This window comes from Balaenoptera acutorostrata, chromosome 17, assembly GCF_949987535.1.
Source record: "Balaenoptera acutorostrata chromosome 17, mBalAcu1.1, whole genome shotgun sequence".
NCBI classification, from domain to species: Eukaryota; Metazoa; Chordata; class Mammalia; order Artiodactyla; family Balaenopteridae; genus Balaenoptera; species Balaenoptera acutorostrata.
In genome coordinates, this window is record NC_080080.1 from 399,375 (window position 1) to 422,652 (window position 23,278).

At 63.1% G+C, this 23,278-nt stretch overlaps 2 protein-coding genes across 4 annotated transcripts; both read left to right on the forward strand.

Annotated features, from left to right (window-relative positions):
• The first annotated feature begins 11 nt into the window (after positions 1 to 11).
• SLC39A4 (solute carrier family 39 member 4) lies at positions 12 to 4,741 on the forward strand. 2 transcript variants are annotated; one of them, XM_057532143.1, is made up of 12 exons: positions 20 to 396; positions 1,014 to 1,298; positions 1,779 to 1,974; positions 2,090 to 2,241; positions 2,331 to 2,502; positions 2,844 to 3,016; positions 3,186 to 3,323; positions 3,402 to 3,530; positions 3,705 to 3,759; positions 3,883 to 4,035; positions 4,209 to 4,396; positions 4,487 to 4,741. In XM_057532143.1, exons 1-12 carry the CDS (start codon positions 70 to 72, stop codon positions 4,613 to 4,615), a joined length of 2,097 nt encoding a protein of 698 aa, XP_057388126.1. In that variant the 5' UTR covers positions 20 to 69; the 3' UTR covers positions 4,616 to 4,741. The 2 variants fall into 2 exon arrangements, with proteins under 2 accessions (XP_057388127.1, XP_057388126.1); XM_057532144.1 differs by lacking the exons at positions 2,090 to 2,241; positions 2,331 to 2,502 and having other exon boundaries at positions 12 to 396.
• A 3,139-nt stretch (positions 4,742 to 7,880) lies between these two features.
• CPSF1 (cleavage and polyadenylation specific factor 1) lies at positions 7,881 to 23,277 on the forward strand. 2 transcript variants are annotated; one of them, XM_057531944.1, is made up of 37 exons: positions 7,881 to 8,197; positions 14,809 to 14,836; positions 14,929 to 15,071; positions 15,170 to 15,250; positions 15,336 to 15,487; positions 15,576 to 15,722; positions 15,886 to 16,025; positions 16,099 to 16,209; positions 16,294 to 16,387; positions 16,473 to 16,560; positions 16,632 to 16,754; positions 16,836 to 16,887; positions 16,971 to 17,065; positions 17,556 to 17,630; positions 17,712 to 17,792; positions 17,867 to 17,956; positions 18,171 to 18,281; positions 18,370 to 18,511; positions 18,597 to 18,775; positions 18,849 to 18,985; positions 19,068 to 19,242; positions 19,326 to 19,532; positions 19,602 to 19,691; positions 19,782 to 19,925; positions 20,009 to 20,161; positions 20,952 to 21,068; positions 21,162 to 21,252; positions 21,324 to 21,408; positions 21,494 to 21,635; positions 21,734 to 21,886; positions 21,963 to 22,139; positions 22,234 to 22,300; positions 22,370 to 22,417; positions 22,501 to 22,656; positions 22,736 to 22,865; positions 22,947 to 23,085; positions 23,167 to 23,277. In XM_057531944.1, exons 1-37 carry the CDS (start codon positions 8,054 to 8,056, stop codon positions 23,212 to 23,214), a joined length of 4,335 nt encoding a protein of 1,444 aa, XP_057387927.1. In that variant the 5' UTR covers positions 7,881 to 8,053; the 3' UTR covers positions 23,215 to 23,277. The 2 variants fall into 2 exon arrangements, with proteins under 2 accessions (XP_057387927.1, XP_057387928.1); XM_057531945.1 differs by having other exon boundaries at positions 18,852 to 18,985.
• Position 23,278: the final 1 nt, after the last annotated feature.

Sequence of the window (23,278 nt, forward strand, 5' to 3'; positions counted from 1 at the left end):
CGCTCAGGGAGGACCTGGAATGGTTAACCTGCGACACCTCCAGCAGCCAATCACAGGGCCCCGCAGGAAATGCCTGGAGAGCCTCGCCGGGGCGGGCGGGTCCCAGCCCAGCCCGGCACCAGGCAGCCCATGCGGCCCACAGCCACCCAGGCGACCATGGCCTCCCTGGAACTCAGAGCACCTGGGGGCCGCAGCTTGGTCGGCCCGGCCGGGCCCAAGCCAGGGCTGCTGCTGGCCTTGCTGGCCGCGCTGGCGTTGACCGGGACGGCGACCCCACCTGCCCGTCTGCTGACCCTGCTGTCCTCAGGCCAAGGTGTTCTGGACCGCACGGCGCTGGGCAGCCTGTTAAATACACTAGCGGCCCGTGTGCACTGCGCCGACGGGCCGTGTGGAAAGGTAACGGCCCCACCCGACGGGTCCCCCGGCCCCAGCCCCAGCCCGCCGCTCCACCCCGAGGGCCGGCGGCAAAGGGCTCGGGCAAACTCCAGGAGGCGGGCCGAGTGCAGTGGCCTGGCGCCTGGGCCCTGCCTGCAGGCCCGAGCCCACCTTTCCCCACTCCGCATTCAGACCCTCCTGCCCTCCCTGTTGGTGGGGCGGTGGCGTGTAGGGACCCGCGGCTCCGGGACCCCAGGGCTGCCCCACCCCCACCCCGTCAGCCCCCAGGCCAGCAAAGTGGCAGTGGTTCCAGGAAGAAATCACCCTGAGGTGGCGGGCCCCGTGTGTGTGTGTGTGTGTGTGTGTGTGTGTGTGTGTGTGTGTGTGTGTGTGTGTGTGTGTGTGTGTGTGTGTGTGTGTGTGTGTGTGTGTGTGTGTGTGTGTGTGTACGCGCGTGCAGGCGCAGTCCTGTCATGGGGGGGGATGGTGGGGAGAGTATGTGAGTGAGCAGGTGATGGAGGGGTATCGCTGTGAGAGGGATGGAGAGGACGGTGGTCCTTGTGTGAGGCCCCCGCAGGGAAGGGGGCGGCTCCTGGGCCACAGATACCTGGCCCCTGCCCACCTGTCTCTGCCCACAGTGCCTGTCTGTGGAAGACGCCCTGGCCCTGGGCAGGCCTGAGAAGCCAGGGCTCCGCTCCGGTCCAGCCCTGGAGCCCAGGCACATCGCCCGCCTCAGTGCCGCCGCCGCCCTCTACCTCAGCAACCCGGAGGGCACCTGTGCGGATGTCCGGGCTGGCCGCTGGGCCTCCCGCGCCGACCAGCTCCTGGCCCTGCTCGAGAGCCCTGAGGCCCTGACCCCAGGCCTGACCCGGCTGCTGCAGAAGATTCAGGCCCAGGCCGCTGGCCGGCCCACTTCTGCGGAGGTGGGGGCTCGGGCGGGCTGGCCGGGGGGGCGGTGGGTGAGGAGGAGCCAAGAGGGATTGAGGGGACGGGGACCCCTTAGGGGGTTGGGCCTTGACGCCTTTCTGGGCACTTTGGGGAGTCTGGGCTGGGGGAATCACAAATGGACGCTCACCACTGAGTCGGGCAGGGCTGCAGGGGCCCCAGGAGGGGCCCTGACCCTGGACGGGGTCTGAGAAAGCTCCTGGGGCTACAGGGAGGAACGCTGGGGGGAAGGTGGGGGCCTGGACCCGCTGGGCCAGGAAGGGGGAGGCCTGTGGTACCAGGGAGGGGCCCCAAGCAGGGGAGGGGCCCAGCCCAGGTCTTACGTGAACAGGAAGAAGTGGTGCTCCCAGGAGGCTGGTCCAGGGTCACTGGAGTCCAGGGGGCACCAGGGGCAATGGCAGAGCTAGAGGCCAGGAAGTCCACGTTGCCAGTGAGGCTGAGGTCCAGCTCCTCCCCAGGCCTGTGTAGACCTGCCTCAGCTGTTGGAGGAAGCGGCGGGGGTGGGGTCTCCCGGCAGCCCTGGCCCAGTGCTGGCTGCCCTGCTGGACCACGTCAGGAACGGGTCCTGCTTCCGAGCCCTGCCGACCCCTCAGTACTTCGTGGACTTCGTGTTCCGGCAGCACAGCAGCGAGAACCCCAACATCACACTGGATGGTGAGGCCTGAGCTGGGCCGCTGGGCAGGGAGTGCCCTGAACCCCAGCATCGGTGCCCCTGGGGAGCGCAGGGCTGCAGCCCACACAAACTTTGTCACTCTGTCCTCCCTGCCAGAGCTGGAGGCCTTGATGCAGCGCCTGGGGGTGGGCGGAGCGACCGAGACCCATGGTGACCACAGTGATCACGGTCATCTGGGAGAGGGGGCCAACCGCCAGGGCCCTGTGCCCCTTGCCACCCCTAACAGCAGCTCCAGCATGTGGGACACAGTGAGCAGCCCATGCGCCCTAGTCCTGGAGAGAGGTGGGGTCCCACTAGTCTGCTCAGGTCCCTGACCCCCAGGCCTGTCACCCCCCAGGTATGCCTGAGTGCTGGAGATGTGATGGCTGTGTATGGGCTGTCTGAGCAGGCTGGGGTGACACCAGAGGCCTGGGCCCAACTGAGCCCTGCCCTGCTCCAGCAGCAACTGAGTGGGGCCTGCAGCCCCCAGCCTGAGCAGCCCACCCAGGACCAGCTCAGCCAGGTGGAGAGTGAGTGCCCACCTCCCCAGCTGTGCCTGGCTGTGCCCAGGGGGCTGGCAGCATGGAGGTGGGACCGAAAAGGGAGGAGGAAGTGGCCGCTGGGTTTGGGAGGGGTGGGGAGAGCTGGGCCAGGGCTGGCAGGAGAAAGAGCCATTGGCGTAGAGGGGTAGCAGGGAATATGGGGGCCTGAAAGGGAAGAGGATGGAGTTTTGAGGCCGGAGGGCTAGCGTGAGCAGCCCTGGCGGGTCTTGCTCACTCCTGGACCCCACCTGGACACCCTTCCCTGGGAAGCAGGGGTCGGGGGCTGAGGCTGAGAGGGAGGCTCTCACTGTGTCCCCCCCCCCCACCAGGGTACCTATATGGCTCACTGGCTACGCTGCTCATCTGCCTCAGCTCCATTTTCGGGCTCTCGCTCCTCACCTGTGCCAAATGCAGCACTGCTACCCACTACATCATCCAGACCTTCCTGAGCATGGCTGTAGGCGCGCTCACAGGCGACGCGCTTCTGCACTTGACGCCTCAGGTTGGCCCCCTGCCCACCAGGACCCTCCCTCCCCCACCAGGGACTCCCCTACCCAGCCTTCCTTCCAGGCACACCCTCCTGGGACCCTTCCCTGACCCCTAACCCCTATCTCCTTGTCTGGGGGGAGGAGGCCCTGGGGCAACTGGCCCAGTGCCCTCTGCCCACCCAGGTGCTGGGGCTGCACTCACATGATGGCGAAGGCCTTGGCTTGCAGCCCACCTGGCGCCTCCTAGCTGCGCTGGGTGGTCTCTATGCCTTCTTCCTGTTCGAGAGCCTCTTCAACCTCTTGCTACCCCTGGACCCGGAGGTCAGGTGCATGGGGGCTGGACGCGGTGTGGGGAGGAGGGGGGGAGGCGTGGTGGACCCTGAGCCGCTGTCCCCGCAGGACCGAAAGGACGGGCCCTGCAGCCACGGACACAGTCACGGCGGCCACAGCCATGGCGTGTCCCTGCAGCTAGCGCCGAGCGATCTCCGGCCTCCCAAGCAGCCCCACGAGGGCTCGCGCGCAGACCTGGTGAGCTGGCTCTGGCCGGACGTCCCTACCCCACGCGGAGCCCTGTCTGCACTCCCAGCCCCCACGCCAAGGCTTCTGCCCTTGGCCTGAGCTGAGGACCTAGCTCTGCGAGCCCCTCCTCTCCTCCCGGCCCAGAGGCTCATCTACGCGGACCGCATCCCCCCCCCCCAACAGGTGGCGGAGGAGAGCCCCGAACTGCTGAGCCCGGAGCCCCGGAGATTGAGCCCAGGTGAGCCCTGAGGGAGGCCCCGGAAGCACTGGGTGCCAGGGGTTCGGTGCGCGGCACAGGCGCGGGGGGGCGGGGGCGAGGAGGTGCGAGGCAGATGCCCACCCACGCCGGCCGCGCCCGCAGAGCTGAGACTGCTGCCCTACGTGATCACGCTGGGAGACGCCGTGCACAACTTCGCCGACGGTCTGGCCGTGGGCGCCGCCTTCTCGTCCTCCTGGAAGACGGGGCTGGCCACCTCGCTGGCCGTGTTCTGCCACGAGGTGCCGCACGAGCTGGGTGAGCCGCGAGAGGTTCCAACGGGGCGGGGGCGGGGCCTGCCCGTAGTGGGCGTGGCCTGCCTGGGGTGCGGTTGGTTGGTTGGCGGGACAGTTGGGAGGGACTATCGGAGCGGGGCGAGGTCTGCCGGGGTGGGCGGGGCTCTAGGCCTGACCCCGCCCCGCCCGCCCCAGGGGACTTCGCGGCCCTGCTGCACGCGGGGCTGTCGGTGCGCCGGGCGCTGCTGCTGAACTTGGCCTCGGGGCTCACGGCCTTCATCGGCCTCTACGTGGCGCTCGCTGTACGCGTCGGCGAAGACGGCGAGACCTGGATCCTGGCGGTAGCAACTGGCCTCTTCCTCTACGTGGCGCTCTGCGACATGGTCAGCGCGGAGTGCGGGAGGGGACTGCCGTGGGCGGGAGCTGAGCAGGAACTCAGCTCACTTCTGACCCAGGGCCCACCTCCTCCTCAGCTCCCGGCCATGCTGAACGTGCGGGACCGGCGGCCCTGGCTCCTCTTCCTGCTGCACAACGTGGGCCTGCTGGGCGGCTGGACCGTCCTGCTGCTGTTGTCGCTGTATGAGGATAATATCACCCTCTGATAGCCTCTGCCCCAGTCTCGGCCCTTGACTCTGGCTCCTGGCCCTGCACTATCTCAGCCCTTAAAAACCGCAGCCACCCGGAGAGCCCCGGCACCCATCTTCAATAAAGACACTCTTGTCCTTGGAGCCCAGCCTGCTCACCTCGCTGGGAGGGAAGGGTCTCCCACCAAGAAAGGTCGACAGGTGGGGCAGTATCTCTCCCCACAGCAGTGCCTGGTGCCTGATGAGGAGCCAGGTTAGCTGAGCTCAGGGACCTCCAGGTAGCCAGCCTCAGTCCCCTCATCTGTAATGCATGGGAAGCAAAGCCAGAGAAATCGGCCAGGGTCTGTGGGCCGCAGGTAGGACCTGGGGTCCAATCAGGAATCAAATGTGTTTGCTTGTAGCAGAAAAAACAAAACAAGCAGCAGCACTTACATAGATGAGGGCTTGTTTCTCTCTCATGAAAAATGGGCCTGGAGATAATCAGACCAGAGTGTCTGGCAACTCTCAGTGAGGCCCAGGCCTCTACTGTTCTGCTCCACTGTCCTCAGCAGAAGTGTCCATCCTCAGAGTCCCCTCGTGGTAGTTTCCTAGGGCTGTAGCACAGCCCACCACACACTGGGTGCCTTAGGACGTCAGAAATTTATTTTCTCAGAGTTCTGGAGGCAGAAGTCTGAAATCAAGGGGTCAGCAGGCTGTGCTCCTCTGAAGTCTCTAGGGAAGAATCTGTTATGTGAGCTTCTACTGGCTTCCTGTACTGGCCGCCCCATCACCCCTCCCACCCCCCAGCCTTGCACCATCCTCCAGCCCATCACCGTCCCTCTCGAGCAACTTTGAGCCCCCACTTCCACTGACAGCCTCCTTAAATTTCCCATTGAAGAAGTACGTCCACCAGGCAGGCCCACATCTGCTTTCCTGCTGGCAGCCCCACAACCTCCCAGCCCCTCTGCCCCCCTTCTCCTCCTGTCTGCCTGGAATGGAGCTGCGCCCTGCCCGCTGCTGCTCTCCCAGCACTGTGCTCCTTCAGCATCCCTGCCTCTCTCTGCACCGACCACCTCTCTCCCACAGACAAACTCTCATTCCTGTGTCAGGGCACTTGCCACATGCCAGGCTCGAGTCTGAGGGCTCTGTGGCCACTGACCTGTTTATCCATCACAGATGCCCTGCGCTGTGGGTGCCATGACTATGCCCATCTGACTTGGACGAGGAGAGTTAAGTGTTCTGGCCACAGCCCCAGCTCTGCCCCTGCTCCCTCCTCTGGTACATCCTCAGGGTGGCTCTGGCTACAGTTTTTGTTATGACTTTTTTTTTTTTTTTTCATGCTATCAGAACTTTATTAGGTGGAGTTTGGGCAAAAGAGAAAACCTCTGAAACAGTCACCCACCTGGTTCAGGATGACCGGAATAGAGGAGCCTTTGCTTGGAGACATGCTCTCACTGAGATGAAAGCATATCTTTGATTTTTTAAAAGGGGAGCTGACAGGCTGAATATCTCTGAGTGTAAATTCAGATTATTTTAAAAATGGTCAGCCAGAGGAAGGTAAGTCTCTGGGGTCAAGACCAGAACAGAAGCAGAAGCCCCTGCTCTGTATGGAGACAAACGGGTACCACTTTTATGTTGGGCAGGGGTGGGGGGTGTGGCGGGGGACATATCTCTGCTATTCCCAGATCAAGATTTGGAGGGAGGGAAACATGACAAATGACAAAAGGACCAGTTTCTCAAAAATCGAGGGATAAAGTAATTGCACTAGGACGAAAACTCAAATAATTGTTTACAAGGGAGCGAGATAAGTCGTGATTCTTCATTGGTACCTGACCCCAATACTCAGACTGCCTTAAACCAGCCTGCCAGGGGGCTATGTATTAATAGAAGGCCTGAAGGGAAAAGGGGAAGAGGGGGCTTATTTTGCTACAGCAAGAAGGGGCTTGAGTGGGGAGAGTAGCAGTTGGCCCCCACTCCCCCAAGACTTCTATCACATCCACAAATATATATAAATACATTATATAAAATAGCAAGTCTGGGAGGCAGGCTCCCCACAAAGGCTCGGGTGACACAGTTACACATCGCAGGAATTCTAGGAAAGGGCGCGGGGCTCCTAGAGAAATGGGCTCCGTGTGTTCTCTCCTGCCCAGGGTAAGCTCTGCCCCAGCCCACCCCTCTTTTCAGGGTTCAGTTTTGTTATGACTTTTAAAGGGGTTTGCTGCGACTTAGGGGTCACACACCTGCCCAGGCATCCAAGTGACCCCTTTGTCCACCGCTCAAGGGTCCAGATTTGAAGCCTTGTTGCTGAAATGAGCAAGTGAGCGGATCTGGATGCAACATGAACACATATTTCTATGCCATTTTCTCGGGTGTGACTATACTTTCTTGTTTTATTTCCCAAGATTCCGTTTCTTGAGAATTCCCTGGCGGTCCAGGGGTTAGGACTCCGCGCTCCCACTGCAGGGGGCACGGGTTGATCCCTGGTCGGGGGATTAAGATCCCGCAAGCTGCGCGGGGCGGCCAAAAAAAAAAAAAAAAAAAATTGTTTCTAAATCCCAGACCTGTTCGCGGGTACCTAGGGCGAGTCCCTGCCAAGTGAGGAGAGGACTGCTTAGCTGTGCATGGTCCTGGCTCCAGGGCTCTTGAAGTGGGCAACTGTGCCAGGCCTCGGGAGGGAGCAGTGGGCACGAGGCGCGAAAAGCGCCGTTCTGCGGGGAGGGGCTCGTAGAGGGGCCGGCGGGACCACCAGCAGCTACGCGACCGCCAGTGCCAGTCAGGGCCGTGCGCCGTGAGTGCGCGTGTTTTGGTGGGGGCGGGGGGGTCGCTCTGCGGGGGAACACTGAGCAGGGACGGGACACGGCATCTCCAGGAAGCCCTCCCTGGACTAGTCGGGCGTCCGCCGCACTAGCGGCACCTGCCGGGGCGTAATTTGGCGAGTGTTTACGTCCGGGGGTCTCTGCCCTCCCGGCCTCCACACTGCGAGGCTCGCCTGGCTGAGCTTCGGCACCCGGCAGGGCGCCTAAGACCTCGCCTCTTTCTGCGGGCGAGACCCTCAGCGGTGACCCCATTCTGGGGTCCTGGGGCGGGCAGGGCCCTGGCCGGCGGCCCTGAGCCGCCTCAGCCCCCGTCCGGCTTCCAACACGCTCCTGCGTTCGCCCGCAGTGGGACCCTGGATCTCGAGAGAGCTCGATTTTCGGGGCTCCGGAGGCGGAGCCTCGAGGCCGCCCCAGACCACCAGGGGCCGCTGTCGCCCCCGCGGCAGCTGCGCCTTGGCGGCGCTGCGCAAGCGCAGAAACACGGAACCTCGGCGCGCAGCTTCCGGGTCCTGCCGGGCCGTGTTCACTGCCGTACGGGTCCCCCGCCACCCGGCTCCAACTGCTAGGTGGGCGGCCGGCGGGCGGGCGGTCCTGTGGTCGTGCGCCGGCGGCCCGACTCATCCTGTCGCCTTCCGGCCCTGTGCAGCCCGGGCTCGGCGCCATGTACGCCGTATACAAACAGGCGCATCCGCCCACCGGCCTCGAGTTCTCGATGTATTGCAACTTTTTTAACAACAGCGAGCGCAACCTCGTGGTGGCCGGGACCTCGCAGCTCTACGTGTACCGCCTCAACCGCGACGCCGAGGTAGGTAGGCCCGCTCCAGCCGCAGCGCCACGCGGCGAGGGTTGCCCGGTAGAGACAGGACAGACGGGCCCCGTGGTTGGTTGTGTCCAGAGCCTGTTCTCTTCGCTGCCGCGTTCCTCGACCTCTTTCCACTCCTGGCGGGCTCGGAGGCTTGCCCTGCGCTTCTCATTTGCTCTTTCGTGTTTTTAGCAAATTACATGAACACCTGCTGTGTGCTAGGTGGTAGCGATGCAGTAGTGAACAAAACCTGCAAAAACTTGGGGCAGGAGGACACCCGCTGACCAAATGCACACGTGCGGACACACCTGTAGACACACTGCAGCCTGCAGAAGGGGCAGCTGAGGAAATGGAGGAGAGAATGAGTGATCAGAGGAGCCTCCTTTAGGCAGAGTAGGAGTTTGTTGGGGGAAGAACTTTCCTGGCAAAGAGAACAAGGCTGGGTGTAGGTGTGGGTCGGGGGTCGGTAAAGTGTGATGAACCCATCAGTAGAGGAGATACTTTGGTTGCCGGAGGTGTGAGGTTTGGTCCAGGGGGACTTCTTGCAAGAGGCGGCTTCTCATCTGTTCTTGAAGGGGGAGTAGGAGCCGGGAGTAAGAGCCAGGCGCAAGGATGGGGAGGGGGTAGGTTCCAGGCAGAAGGAAGGCCTGTGCGCAGGCCAGAAGTAATTGAGGGTGGGGAGGGGGTGAGGGGTTGTACTGGGGTGCAGAGTGGAGGTGGGGTGCGAGGGGTTGTCGTCCGCGGTGCAGCAGGTGGACAGGGCCAGAGGGCAGCCAGGAGGATGCCGCCTTCCTGGGCACCTACCTCAGGACGTGGGTGTTTGTTTTGTGTTAAACGTGTGTACTGCTGTGCTAATTCACACGTGACAAAGCAAGCAAAATATAGAAGGATGTGAGAGCTTTGCGACTGAATACGTGTCGTTAAAAAATCTTAGTTTAAGCTTTTGCGATACAGCAGTTTTGAGGTCAGTGTTTGGCTTTTGTCAACATTTCAGTCAAAACTGAAAAAGAAATTTTGCAAATAAATATATATGGTTCCGCACTGAACAGGAGGACCTTTGCTTACTAAATCTGAGACTGGTTTTCAGTCAACTTTCAGAGACAGACTGGAAGTTTTTACATTGTTACGTGTTTTACAAATGGGTTCACAGCATCTTGGGAGGGGTTGGTGAGCGCTGCCTCAGAGCACCGCCACCGTGGTGGCGCTCTGGTTCTGGTTGGGGGGGCGGACCACACGCTGCCAGCACGTCACATGCTGGAGGCGAAAGTGCCTGCGCCCACCAACAGGATGGGATGGAGCCAGGCGTGGTCTAAAGCTCCCCTCCTTGGGCAGGTGAGATTTGAGTGGGCGAGGGGGATGGTGTGGGGAGAAGAGCTTCCAGGCAGAGCCGAAGGTCCCAGGGCAGTAGGGGCATGTGTTCCCGGACCAGCCCAGCGGCGGAGAGGGAGGGAGGAGTGAGCAGGTGAGAGCAGAGGGTCAGAGGGGTGACGGGCCGGGGTCGGGGCATTGGCACCGCAGCCTTCTGGGCCATTGTGGGAACTGAGTGGTGACTTGAGGCAGATGGGGAATTAAGGTTTGGGCAGAGGAGCGAGCTGACCAGACGGTGTCTCCCAGGGTCGCTGTGGCCGCTGTGCGGAGGAGCAGCAGGTGCTAGAGGTGGCAGGAGGCGCTTGGGTCAGGATGGACGGTTGTGGGGATGTGGATGTGGGGATGTGCGGTGGGCAGGGGAGAGGAGCCCAGGGCGATGCCGAGGCTCTTCAGGGTCGAGGCTTTGCCTGGGTCGGAATTGCGGTCTGAGCACCTGCAGTGCAGAGTTGCCGGCGCCTGAGAAGGGAGAAGGCTGCGGGGAGGGCGTGGGCACTGGGGTCAGGAGCTCATTTTGGACATCGTAGGAGTTACTTGTTGCTGCATCACAAGATGCCCCAAAGCTCAGCAGCGTGAAACAGCGGGCACTGCCTCGCGGGATCTCGGGTCGGGAAGCCGGGAGTGGCCCCAACAGGGTCTCTTGAGGCTGCAGTGAGACTTCGGCTGGGGTCGCCGTCCTCTGAAGGACCCACTGGGGTTGTGGTTTCTGCTTTCTTTCGAGTCGTCGGCTCCTCACCGTGCGGCCTCTCCACAGGGCTGCTCACCACACACAGCCCCCCCCCAGGACGACTCAGCCCCCAGGGTTGGAAGCCGCGTGTCTTTTGTAACCTGAACTAGAAGTGGTCAGGGCCACGTGGACCTCCCAGCGCAGGGAGCTGCTGGGGCCACCACCGGCACTTCGAGGTGCTCACTCCACAGCCTGAGGCGATGTCCAGGAGGGGTTGGGGGCTGGAGCTGGAGGCGGGGTCTGCAGCCTGTGGGTGGTGTTTAGACGCGGTAGCAGCAGGTTGCGATCACCCCAAAGATGGCCCCTGGGGCGCCCCAGCATCAGGGGGTAGGAAGAAGAGAAGAAGCCGTGGACGAGTCGGGAGCCGCATGGCCAGGGAGGTGGCAGCCAAGCCAGAGAGTGTTCTGGCGGCCGAGGGAGGGCAGCATCTGGGGACCTGATGCTGGGTCCCATGTTTCTGAGCCTCAGGTGGGTCCTGAGGCCTGGAGGCCCCTGGTGACCCCGACGAGGAAGTCTGGTGGCAGGCAGGGGTGTGGGCCAGTGAGGCCAAGAGCCTGGTGCAGGAGGAGGGCCGGTACCAGTGGACCGAGACAGCTCCCTGGGAGAGGTTTGCGCGAAGGGAGGAGAAGAAATGGAGCAGGAACTGGTAGGAAGGGCAGGATTTTTTAAGGGGAGTGAGACGGCACATTTTGCTCCGAAGGGAAGGAGCCACCTGTGCGGGGCCCCCGGCACAGCCCACTCTCAGCCCACCAAGATCCAAGGGAGCTTGCACGCCTCTGAAGGGCTGTAAACAATTCCACAGAAGATCCTTGACAGACCAGATGCAGCTGCAAAGCCTGAGTCAGATACTTGCTCCCCGGCCCTTCATAGGAAAGTTTGCCAACTCTTACACCAGAGAGTGGAGTGTGTGGCAGCCGGAGATGGAGTGCGGGCTGGGGTGGAGTCCTCGGGTGGGTGAGCGTGTTGGGGATCAGCCTGGGCACTGCTGCGGGACAGCCTGCCCTGGAGCTTCAGACGGCACTGTCACCAGGGTGGCACAGCAGGGACCGTGGGGACGCCTGGCCTCTGCTCTGGGAGGTCTGGGTCTTGTCTGGGTGACTTGAAGGGCATGTCTCTCCCCTTTCTCTCCACGTGGCTGGCTTGGTTTTCGTGGCAGGCGGCCTTGAGGTAGTTGAGCTTCTTACGTTGAGGGAAGCGGCCAGTCGTGGCCAGGGCCAGACCCTGGGGGCGCAGCGTCCCTTTTGTCACTGACTGTCCTTCAGAGCACCACCCCCGGCCCGGATTCAAGAGGGGGTGGTGAGCCCCCTCTGGAGGCTGTCTTTAGTCTGCCCCAAGGAATCAAGTGCAAGCGCAGGGGCTGCCGTGGTGACAGGAGGGAAGGAGAGAGTGGGGAGCAGATGGTGGGGCTGGGGCGTGTGCCTAGTCCCTCAGTCCTGGGGGAAGCAGACCCCCGGCAGCTGCGGGAGCGGCGGGTCTTGCTGCTTTGCAGGGCCGGGCAGCTGTGACCTCCGGGAGGAAAGGAAGTGGATAGCACTTTCTTGAAATTAAGGATAGTCTCAAGTAAATAGAAAATGTACCATGGATGGGAAGTCTCAATATTGTAGAGATGCCATACCCTCTCCAAATGAATCCAAAAATCGTGTCCTTTTTCTCAAAGTTGCCATAAGATTTCTTGTTAGATTTCATAATCTTGATTCTCAGATTTACATGGGAGAGCCAAAAATCAAGAATGTATAATTTTATTTATTTTTAAGAATTTCTAAAAAAATTAATTTACATTTTATTTATTTTTGGCCGTGTTGGGCCTTCGTTGCTGCGCGTGTGCTTTCTCTGGTTGTGGCGAGCGGGGGCTACTCTTTGTTACGGTGCGCGGGCTTCTCATTGTGGTGGCTTCTCTTGTTGCGGAGCACGGGCTCTAGGCACACAGGCTTCAGTAGTTGTGGCACACGGGCTCAGTAGTTGTGGCTCGTGGGCTCTAGAGCACAGGCTCAGTAGTTGTGGCGCACGGGCTTGGTTGCTCCGCGGCATGTGGGATCTTCCCGGCCCAGGGCTCGACCCTGTGTCCCCTGCACTGGCAGGCGGACTCCCAACCACTGCACCACCAGGGAAGCCCGCATTATTTTCTAATTAGCTACCTTTGAGGCCACAACCAGTCTCTGTGGTTTATTACAATCTGGCTCCACTGAGCTTCCCCACACAGCACAGAGTCCTTGTAACCCTTTATCCTCTTGACCCCCGCGCTTTGTCCTGTTGTCGCAGGTTTTGCTCCTGCATCGGTTAGAAGCTCTGCAGGACATGACTGTTGTTGTTAGCACTTCGGTGTCACATAATTTCAGACCCAGAAAAGTTGCAAAAGCACAAAGATTTCCTGTGGACGCTCACCCAGAGTCCCGAAGGTGAACATTGCGCCGTATGTCTGTCTCTTTTTCCTGGACCTGGAGGAGATGTTGCAGGCAGGGACCCCTTGGCTCCTGGAGGTCAGCGTGTCGCGTGCGCTCAGACAGTACCAAAGTCTCTGCAGAACGACGGGCCAGTGGTCTGAACCAGGACGCTGGTGCTGGTGTAGTTCAGGCCTGGTCACATCTGGCCAGCGTGTCCTGTGGTGCTCCTTGGTGCAGTCACTGGGTGCTGGTGTAGGTGGCTTGGTGGGGTGAGCAGCCCGCCAGCTTTCCCACTGGGATGTTGGGACTTTGAGGCCATCCGTGCCGTCTTACTGCTCACACCTTCCTCTTCCAGTTTCAGCAGCAGCGATTGTGTTTGTCAGCACCCGTGGTGATGGTGACAGCACTGGGGTGCTTCTCCTGACCCCGCCCTCTCTGCCGCCTTCTTGGTGGGCTTTCCTTTCTCCCCGTACTCATTCCTTTCTTTATAACACCACAAGCTCATGGATTCTTATTCTATTCAGTAGGTTGTAGTCTTTTTTTATCCTCTGGGGTCTTCAGCCAGAAGACCTTCCATTAGTAATCCTTGAAGAGTGTTTCTGCTGTCAGTGAACTTGTTCCACTTTTGTTTTTCTGAAAACGTTTTTATTTCAACTTCCCTTTTGAGGGATATTTTCATTGGGTTTAGAATTCTAGGTTGACTTCTTTCTTTCATCACTTCAAAGCACTGGCTTCTGTAGTTTCTGTTGAGAATCAGTTTGTTTTTTAAATTATTTATTTATTTGTTTATTTATTTTGGCTGCACTGGGTCTTACTTGCGGCACGTGGGATCTTCGTTGCGGCATGCGGGCTTCTTAGTTGTGGCATGCGTGTGGGACCTTAGTTCCCCGACCAGGGATCGAACCAGGGCCCCCTGCATTGGGAGTGCGGGGTCTTAACCACTGGACCACCAGGGAAGTCCCTGAATATCAGTTTTTATGAAGGTGTTGTCTCTTTTTGGCTCTGACCACTTTTATGATACTTGTCTTTGTCTTTGGTTTCCTATCTTTCAACTGCGATGTGCTTCTTTGTATTTACCCTGCTTCGGGACTTGCTGGCTGACCTTGAATCTGTAGGCCGATGCTTCTTATTGGAATATTTTTGGTCATTTCTTCAGTTATGGGTTCTGTCCTTTTCCTCCCTCCGTCCTTCTGTGTTGCCAGTGGTGTGTTAGACAATTTGATTATGTCCCTACGTCTCTTAAAATGGATTTACATTTTTACTCTGTGTCTTGCGTCTGTACAGAATTGCAGTTGGTCTCTGTGTCTTGACCTTGTGTCTGGCGAGGGGAGAGGGTGTCCTGGCCTAGTCCTCATCTGAAGGGCGACTTTCACATTGTAGTTCACGTGCGACACTTGTTATAGATTTACTGTGGATGACCTTTATTTGATTAAGGAAGTTGTATTCTTGGGTTAGTAAGAATTTCTATCATGAATGGGTCTAAATTTTATTAAATGTTTTTCATATCCATTGAAAACAATACATGATTTTCCTCCTTAATTTTGAGACTTTGGTAGATTGTAGCGATGGGCATTTTTGTGGTAAACTGACTTTGCATGCCTGGAATAGCAACTTGGTTGTGGTGTAGTATCCTTTCAAATGTCGCCAGGCTCACTTGCAGACACCCTCCTGCCCTGGGGAAGGTAGTCGGTAGGACACAGATGGGGCGAGGGCCATAGCCCCGTGTTGGGGTCACCGTCACGCCCAGTTCGGGCTCAGGGGTGAGCCCGGCATGTCAGCAGAGCCGGGGTTCCTTTTTCATAGCAATCACGTGTCATTGGCAGCTGGTGGCAGCCATGGCCGGGCCCAGGGTGAGTCTGGGGTGGTTTGGGGGTGCACAGAGAGTGCTGTCCATCCTTTGACCCTGAGCGTCCCGTGTCGGGACGGCTGCTGGGGAAGCTGGGTGGGGAGCTTCCTGAGGAGGAGCCCTGGGGCGGGCTGGGGACCCCAGATGCCAGTGTGAGTCTGTGGGCACGGCCGTCTCCAGCAGTGTCTGGTCGCGAGCCCCGTGGGGCTCCTGGCTGCAGGGCCGGCCTTGGGTGGTCTTCTCCTGTCCCTCCATGAGGTGCGCCCCTCACTGCCCTCCCTCCTCCCTCCTACAGGTGCCGACCAAGAATGACAGGAGCGCGGGTGAGTGAGCGCAGGGTGGCTGCCTGGCCGTGCACCTGGGGGTTGGCGGCCGGGGCACGGGGCCCAGATCCCTACCCACTGGCTCTCCGCAGAGGGGAAGGCGCACCGGGAGCACCGGGAAAAGCTGGAGCTGGTGGCTTCCTTCTCTTTCTTCGGCAACGTCATGTCCATGGCCAGCGTGCAGCTGGCGGGCGCCAAGAGGGATGCCCTCCTCCTGAGCTTCAAGGATGCCAAGGTGGGAGTGGGAAGCGGGGGCGGGGGAGGGGCAGGCGGGAGCGGGGCGGGGCGGTGGGGCTGCGGTGGGCGGGCCCAGTGCTGACCTGCCGCCCCCAGCTGTCGGTGGTGGAATACGACCCGGGCACCCACGACCTCAAGACCCTGTCTCTGCACTACTTTGAGGAGCCTGAGCTGCGGGTAGGCCTAGCCCCGCCCCCTGTCCCGCCCCCTGCCTCCCCGTGGGGTCCCCTGCCAGGGCCTGCCTGATGCCCCTCCCCCGCAGGACGGCTTCGTGCAGAACGTGCACACGCCGCGGGTGCGCGTGGACCCCGACGGGCGCTGCGCGGCCATGCTCATCTACGGCACGCGGCTGGTGGTCCTGCCCTTCCGCAGGGAGAGCCTGGCCGAGGAGCACGAGGGGCTCGTGGGTGAGGGGTGAGTGCCCGGGCAGGGGAGGGGAGGCGCTGCCGAGCCCGGGTTCCCCTCCCCGTGCCCCTCCCCATCTGAAGCCCTTTGCCCCCAGGCAGAGGTCCAGCTTCCTGCCCAGCTACATCATTGACGTGAGGGCCCTGGACGAGAAGCTTCTCAACATTGTCGACCTGCAGTTCCTGCACGGCTACTACGAGCCCACCCTGCTCATCCTGTTTGAGCCCAACCAGACCTGGCCTGGGTGAGGCCCTGCGCTGCTGTGGCCATGGCTGTGGCCCTGACCCGGAGAGAGGCCCGCCCCGGGGGAGGGAGGGAGGGAGGGGCCGGGCGAGTCTCAGTGGCGCGGGACTGGGGACTGACGTGCTGTGACTGGCTCCCTGGCTGACCCGCTGTCGTGGTCCCAGGCGGGTGGCTGTGCGGCAGGACACGTGCTCCATCGTGGCCATTTCGCTGAACATCACGCAGAAGGTCCACCCCGTCATCTGGTCCCTCACCAGCCTGCCTTTTGACTGCACCCAGGCCCTTGCCGTGCCCAAGCCCATAGGTGAGGTGGGGCTGCTTGGAGGGGGTGGGTACGGAGGGCACTGGGCCCCACCCACCAGCGTGTCCACCTCCAGGCGGGGTGGTGGTCTTTGCTGTCAACTCGCTGCTATACCTGAACCAGAGCGTCCCCCCCTACGGCGTGGCCCTCAACAGCCTCACCACCGGCACCACTGCCTTCCCCCTGCGTGAGTGTCAGGGTGACGGGGCCGAGGGGCGGGGGCAGGGGGAGGGGCGGGTGGCTGCCGGGTCCAGCTGACTCCCCACCACAGGCACCCAGGAGGGCGTGCGGATCACCCTGGACTGTGCCCAGGCAGCCTTCATCTCCTACGACAAGATGGTCATCTCCCTCAAGGGCGGCGAGATGTGAGTCTCCCCCTCCAGGGAGCCCCGAACTCTCCGGCGGGTGGTGTGGTCCCCCCGCGCCAGCTCAGCGTGCACCTCCCGGCAGCTACGTGCTGACACTCATCACGGACGGCATGCGCAGCGTCCGCGCCTTCCACTTCGACAAGGCCGCCGCCAGCGTCCTCACCACGAGCGTGAGTGGGGTCTCGGGGGGGGGGCCCCGGGTCCGGGCTGGGCCCCGCCCTCACCCCCGTCCTGCCTTCAGATGGTCACCATGGAGCCCGGATATCTGTTCCTTGGCTCTCGCCTGGGCAACTCCCTGCTCCTCAAGTACACGGAAAAGCTGCAGGAGCCCCTGGCCGGCACCGCCCGAGAGGTTGCCGACAAGGTGGGTGCGGGGCCAGTGGGACGCTGCCCTCCCGTGCGGGGCGGCCTCGGGGGGCTGCTCACCGCCCCACCTGCCTCACAGGAGGAGCCGCCCTCCAAGAAGAAGCGCGTGGACGCCACAGCCGGCTGGTCAGGTGAGGGCCGTCAGGTGAGGGCCGAGGGCGGGGGCTGGACTGGGCAGCCAGGTGGGCTCAGGTGGCCTTTCCGCATGCTGTAGGGGGCAAGTCAGCGCCGCAGGACGAGGTGGACGAGATCGAGGTGTACGGCAGCGAGGCTCAGTCCGGTACGCAGCTGGCCACTTACTCCTTTGAGGTGAGGCTGGGCGTAGGGGGGTCGCCGCCCGCCTGCCCTCCTGCCCTCCTGCCCTCGTGCCCGCCTGCCCGCCTGCCCTCCTCCCCGCCTGCCCTCGTGCCCGCCTGCCCTCCTCCCTGCCTGCCCTCGTGCCCACCTGCCCACCTGCCCTCCTGCCCTCCTGCCCTCCTCCCCTCCTCCCCGCCTGCCCTTGTGCCCGCCTGCCCTCCTGCCCTCCTCCCCGCCTGCCCTCGTGCCCGCCTGCCCGCCTGCCCTCCTGCCCTCCTCCCCGCCTGCCCTCGTGCCCGCCTGCCCTCCTGCCCTCCTCCCCGCCTGCCCTCGTGCCCGCCTGCCCGCCTGCCCTCCTGCCCTCCTCCCCGCCTGCCCGCCTGCCCTCCTCCCCGCCTGCCCTCCTGCCCTCCTCCCCGCCTGCCCTCGTGCCCGCCTGCCCGCCTGCCCTCCTGCCCTCCTCCCCGCCTGCCCTCGTGCCCACCTGCCCGCCTGCCCGCAGGTGTGTGACAGCATCCTCAACATCGGACCCTGTGCCAACGCCGCCATGGGCGAGCCCGCCTTCCTCTCTGAAGAGGTGCCCAGTCGGGGGCGAGGTGGCGGGGGGCCGGTTGCACAGCAGGGAGGTGCCGTCCTCACCCCCCTTCCCCCCATGCAGTTTCAGAACAGTCCCGAGCCAGACCTGGAGATCGTGGTGTGCTCCGGCTACGGGAAGAACGGGGCCCTGTCGGTGCTGCAGGTGTGTGGGGGGCAGGGGTGGCGCCTCCTGGCGGGGCCCGGGTGCGCTTGCTGATACCCCTCGTGTCCTTCCAGAAGAGCATCCGGCCCCAGGTGGTGACCACCTTTGAGCTTCCTGGCTGCTATGACATGTGGACAGTCATCGCCCCTGTGCGTAAGGAGCAGGTAGGTGCGCCCCAGGTTGGCGAGGCCTGGGCGGTGCGGGGGCGCAGTGCTGCTGCCCACCTGGCCCGTGTGTGGGTGGCCCGGAGGCCGCCGGTCCCAGCACCGGGCTCTGCCGTGCAGCTCAGGCGGGCTTGGCCACGGGCTTGCTCTGGTTCGGTGCTCCAAGCACCTGGGGCTGGGCGGTGGGATTCCTGCTCTCCTTCTGCCTTCACAGGAGGAGACCACTAAGGGGGAGGGGGCGGAGCAGGAGCCCAGCGCCCCCGAAGCAGATGACGATGGGCGGAGACACGGGTTCCTTATCCTGAGCCGGGAAGACTCCACCATGGTGATGGGGCCCACCCAGCAGCCTGGGGCGGGGGGGGGCCGCTGGTGGGGGGTGCACCTCACCCACCGTCACCCACCGTCACCCACAGATCCTACAGACGGGGCAGGAGATCATGGAGCTGGACACCAGCGGCTTTGCCACGCAGGGCCCCACAGTCTTTGCTGGCAACATCGGGGACAATCGCTACATCGTGCAAGTGTCGCCACTCGGCATCCGCCTGTTGGAAGGAGGTGGGCCGGGCCACGCGGGCAGGCGGGATGGGGTCCAGGGCTAGTGCGTGCCGACTGCCCTTTGCTGACCAGCCTGTGTCCGCAGTGAACCAGCTGCACTTCATCCCCGTGGACCTGGGCTCCCCCATCGTGCAGTGCGCCGTGGCCGACCCCTGCGTGGTCATCATGAGTGCCGAGGGTCACATCACCATGTTCCTGCTCAAGAGTGACTCGTATGGGGGCCGCCACCACCGCCTGGCGCTGCACAAGCCCCCGCTGCACCACGTAGGCTCCCTCCTCCGTCCCTGGGGCCTGCTGACCCCCCCCGCCCCCCCACTGAGCCCCCCTATCCCCGCAGCAGTCCAAGGTGATTACGCTCTGCGTGTACCGGGACGTCAGCGGCATGTTCACCACCGAGAGCCGCCTGGGCGGGGCCCGCGACGAGATGGGCGGCCGCAGCGGCTCAGAGGCCGAGTGTCAGGGCTCAGAGACCAGGTGTGTGTGGGCCTGGGCTGCAGGCTGGGACTGGGGTCCCTGGGGCAGGCTGCCTGTGACTGACGTGTCTGCTGGCCCCCAGCCCCACGGTGGACGACGAGGAGGAGATGCTTTACGGGGACTCGGGCTCCCTCTTCAGCCCCAGCAAGGAGGAGGCCCGCAGGAGCAGCCAGCCCCCCGCCGACCGGGACCCCACCCCCTTCCGGGCTGAGCCCACCCACTGGTGCCTGCTGGTGCGGGAGAACGGAACCATGGAGGTGGGTGGCACCCCGTGTCCAGCGTGGCCCCCGTCCCCCGCTTGTGCCCCGCCCCACCCGGCTAACTGCCGCTGTCCCCGCAGATCTACCAGCTCCCCGACTGGCGGCTGGTGTTCCTGGTGAAGAACTTCCCTGTGGGGCAGCGGGTCCTGGTGGACAGCTCCTTTGGTCAGCCCACCACCCAGGGCGAGGCCCGGAAGGAGGAGGCCACGCGCCAGGGCGAGCTGCCCCTCGTCAAGGAGGTGCTGCTGGTGGCGCTGGGGAGCCGCCAGCGCAGGCCCTACTTGCTGGTGAGTGTGGCCCTGCCCGCCCCTGGGCTCTGCACAGCCCCCGCCCCCTGACGCCCCGCATGCCCCCAGGTGCACGTGGACCAGGAGCTGCTCGTTTATGAGGCCTTCCCCCACGACTCACAGCTCGGCCAGGGGAACCTCAAAGTTCGCTTCAAGAAGGTGCAGTGTCTGGGCCGTGCTGGGTGTGGGGAGGATGTGGAGCGGGGGCGGGGGCGGGGCCTGGCCCTCACAGCAGCAGTGCCCCCCCAGGTCCCGCACGGCATCAACTTCCGAGAGAAGAAGCCAAAGCCGTCCAAGAAGAAGGCAGAAGGTGGCAGCGCTGAGGAGGGCGCTGGGGCCCGAGGCCGTGTGGCGCGGTTCCGCTACTTTGAGGACATCTATGGCTACTCTGGGGTAGGCTGGCGGCTCCAAGGGAGCCTGGGCTGGGGCCGACAGGGCTCCGGCCCCAGCAGCCTCCTCACGCTGCCTGCCCCCAGGTGTTCATCTGCGGCCCCTCGCCCCACTGGCTCCTGGTGACTGGCCGGGGGGCCCTGCGGCTGCACCCCATGGGCATCGATGGCCCCATTGACTCCTTCGCCCCATTCCACAACGTCAACTGCCCCCGCGGCTTCCTGTACTTCAACAGACAGGTAGGGAGGCCCCATGCGGCCCAGCCTGGCTCTCTGACACTCGCCGATGCTGCCCAAGCAGGACCAGGTGCTGGGGCCCCAGAAAAGAGGCCCTCAGTGGCTCGGGATGGGGGCACCCTGGAATGGAGAGTCAGGGGGTGTCCAGAGGGTGGTGGGAGCCAAGGCCGAGTTGGGGAAGTCGGGACTGGAGGCTGTGGCCCACAAGGGCACCCGCCTGGGCAACCAGGGTCCAGTCACTGCTCTGCTGGCTTGGACCCCAGCTCTGCCCCTTAGAAGCTGTGTGACTGGGTGAGATGCTCACCCTCTCTGAACCTGAGTTTCCTCACCTGTCACCAAGGTGTCAGCACTCCGAGGACTCAGTGATGGTGACGTGGTAGGTGCTCTGTAGGTGCTGGCGCGCTTACAACCGTGGGCGGAGGAAACCGGCTCAGGGCCCCGGCGGGGCAGCCGTGCTTGTTTGTGCAGACCCTGGCGTGGCCTGTGTGTGTGCCGCCCACCCTTTGCCTGCGGCCTCCAGCACCCCCTGAGCCTGGCTCCTCCCTTGTCCCGGCCTAGACCACAGCTGTGGCCAGTGTCCCAGCTCTGGGTGAGCTTGCCTGAAGGGATGGGAAGCCCATGAAGCACAGGACAGTGGGCCATGGTCTCTTCAAGGCCTTGCCTGGACGCTGCGGTCCCTCGCCACCCATTCCAGCAGAGCTGAGGGCTGACCCAAGGGAGCCCTTGGAGGCCTGGGTTCATCAGCTTGGCCTTTGGGGAGTGCCAGCCCTCGCTAACCCCCTGCCCCACCCAGGGCGAGCTGAGGATCAGTGTCTTGCCTGCCTACTTGTCCTACGATGCCCCGTGGCCTGTCAGGAAGATCCCACTGCGCTGCACGGCCCACTATGTGGCCTACCATGTGGAGTCCAAGGTCTGACACCGCCCCCTGCCCCACCACGCCAGGGACCTTTGGGGCCTGGGGGCCCGGCCTCTGGCATGTGACACCCTCCACCCGCCCCCCCAGGTGTATGCTGTTGCCACCAGCACCAACACGCCGTGCACCCGCATCCCGCGCATGACGGGCGAGGAGAAGGAGTTTGAGACCATTGAGAGAGGTGCGAGGTGCCCCAGGCTGGGCCCGTTCTCGGGGCCACCCTCCCTGACTGTCATCCCTTTGTCCGTGCAGATGACCGTTACATCCACCCTCAGCAGGAGGCCTTCTCCATCCAGCTCATCTCCCCGGTCAGCTGGGAGGCCATCCCCAACGCCAGGTGAGGCTGGGCCCAGGTCAGGGCTGGTGGCTGGCCTGGGCTGGTGTCCTGGCCTGGGCTGGTGTCCTGACCTGGGCTGATGCAGGATCGAGCTGGAGGAGTGGGAGCATGTGACCTGCATGAAGACGGTGTCACTGCGCAGTGAGGAAACCGTGTCGGGCCTCAAGGGCTACGTAGCCGCCGGGACCTGCCTCATGCAAGGGGAGGAGGTCACTTGCCGAGGGCGGGTAAGTGGCCGGCAGGGGGTGGGAGGCAGGCAGTGCCCAGTGGCCTGCACGCATCCTCTGTGAATCACCCCTCTGACAGATCCCGCCTTCCCTGACAGATCCTGATCATGGACGTGATCGAGGTGGTGCCCGAGCCCGGCCAGCCCCTGACCAAGAACAAGTTCAAGGTCTTGTACGAGAAGGAGCAGAAGGGGCCCGTGACCGCCCTGTGCCACTGCAATGGCCACCTGGTGTCAGCCATCGGCCAGAAGGTGTGCCCCTCTCCGCCCACCCCAGCGCCCACCACTCACTGCCCACCACTCACCACCCACCCCTCCCACCCCCCAGATCTTCCTGTGGAGCCTGCGGGCCAGCGAGCTGACAGGCATGGCCTTCATCGACACACAACTCTACATCCACCAGATGATCAGCGTCAAGAACTTCATCCTGGCCGCGGACGTCATGAAGAGCATCTCGCTGCTGCGCTACCAGGAGGAGAGCAAGACGCTGAGCCTTGTGTCCCGGGTACCGAGGGGCTGGGCTGCACAGCAGGTGGGTGGGTGCTGCCCCAGGCCCACCCTGACGTCCGTCCCCCTCTCCCCTCCCCTCCCGTCCTCAGGACGCCAAGCCCCTGGAAGTGTACAGCGTGGACTTCATGGTGGACAATGCCCAGCTGGGCTTCCTGGGTGAGCGCGGGGGCTGGGGGCCCCGGGACCTCGCTGGGGCTGGGGCTGACCGTGGGCTCTGTTCCCTAGTGTCCGACCGTGACCGCAACCTCATGGTCTACATGTACCTGCCAGAGGGTGAGTGCTCCCTCCACCCTCTCCTGGGCAGGGGGTCGGGCATGGGGCCGGGCAGGCAGTGACCTGAGGTCCCTCTGGCCCAGCCAAGGAGAGCTTCGGGGGCATGCGGCTGCTGCGCCGGGCAGACTTCCACGTGGGCGCCCACGTGAACACGTTCTGGAGGACCCCCTGCCGGGGGGCTGCCGAAGGGCCCAGCAAGAAGTCCGTTGTGTGGGAGAACAAGCACATCACGTGGTTTGGTGAGTGTGGGGCAGAGTGGGTCAAGGTGGCAGTGGGGTATGGTGGGGCTCCACGGGGCTCATGCCGTGTCTGCTTTAGCCACACTGGACGGCGGCATTGGCCTCCTGCTGCCCATGCAGGAGAAGACCTACCGGCGGCTGCTGATGCTGCAGAACGCACTGACCACCATGCTGCCCCACCATGCCGGCCTCAACCCGCGTGCCTTCCGGTGAGCCTGCCGCCCCCCGCCCCCCTGTCCCAGCACCCCGCATCTGTCCCGACTCTTCACTGCCTCCGTGCCTACCCCCAGGATGCTGCACGTGGACCGGCGCGTCCTACAGAATGCGGTGCGCAACGTCCTGGATGGGGAGCTGCTCAACCGCTACCTGTACCTGAGCACCATGGAGCGCGGGGAGCTGGCCAAGAAGATTGGCACCACGCCCGACATCGTGAGCCGCCCTGCCCCTCCACGTGCCCCCAGCCACCCCCCAACTCCTGCCCCCTGCCCTCACCCACCTCTCTCCCCGCAGATCCTGGACGACCTGTTGGAGACGGACCGAGTCACTGCCCACTTCTAGACCCCTGGATAATGCCACTTCCCCCACCCCCCTTTTGTACAAAACACGATGAAAAACATTTGAT

Excerpts from the sequence above, each read along its gene's own strand:
- SLC39A4 (XM_057532143.1), top strand. The coding sequence starts at position 70 with ATGCCTGGAGAGCCTCGCCGGGGCGGGCGGGTCCCAGCCCAGCCCGGC. Across the intron at positions 3,760-3,882 it reads GCCCCGGAGATTGAGCCCAG|AGCTGAGACTGCTGCCCTAC; the intron begins GTGAGCCCTGAG and ends CCGCGCCCGCAG. Across the intron at positions 4,036-4,208 it reads CGAGGTGCCGCACGAGCTGG|GGGACTTCGCGGCCCTGCTG; the intron begins GTGAGCCGCGAG and ends CGCCCGCCCCAG.
- CPSF1 (XM_057531944.1), top strand. The coding sequence starts at position 8,054 with ATGTACGCCGTATACAAACAGGCGCATCCGCCCACCGGCCTCGAGTTC. Across the intron at positions 16,210-16,293 it reads CACCACTGCCTTCCCCCTGC|GCACCCAGGAGGGCGTGCGG; the intron begins GTGAGTGTCAGG and ends TCCCCACCACAG. Across the intron at positions 22,866-22,946 it reads CTCAACCCGCGTGCCTTCCG|GATGCTGCACGTGGACCGGC; the intron begins GTGAGCCTGCCG and ends GCCTACCCCCAG.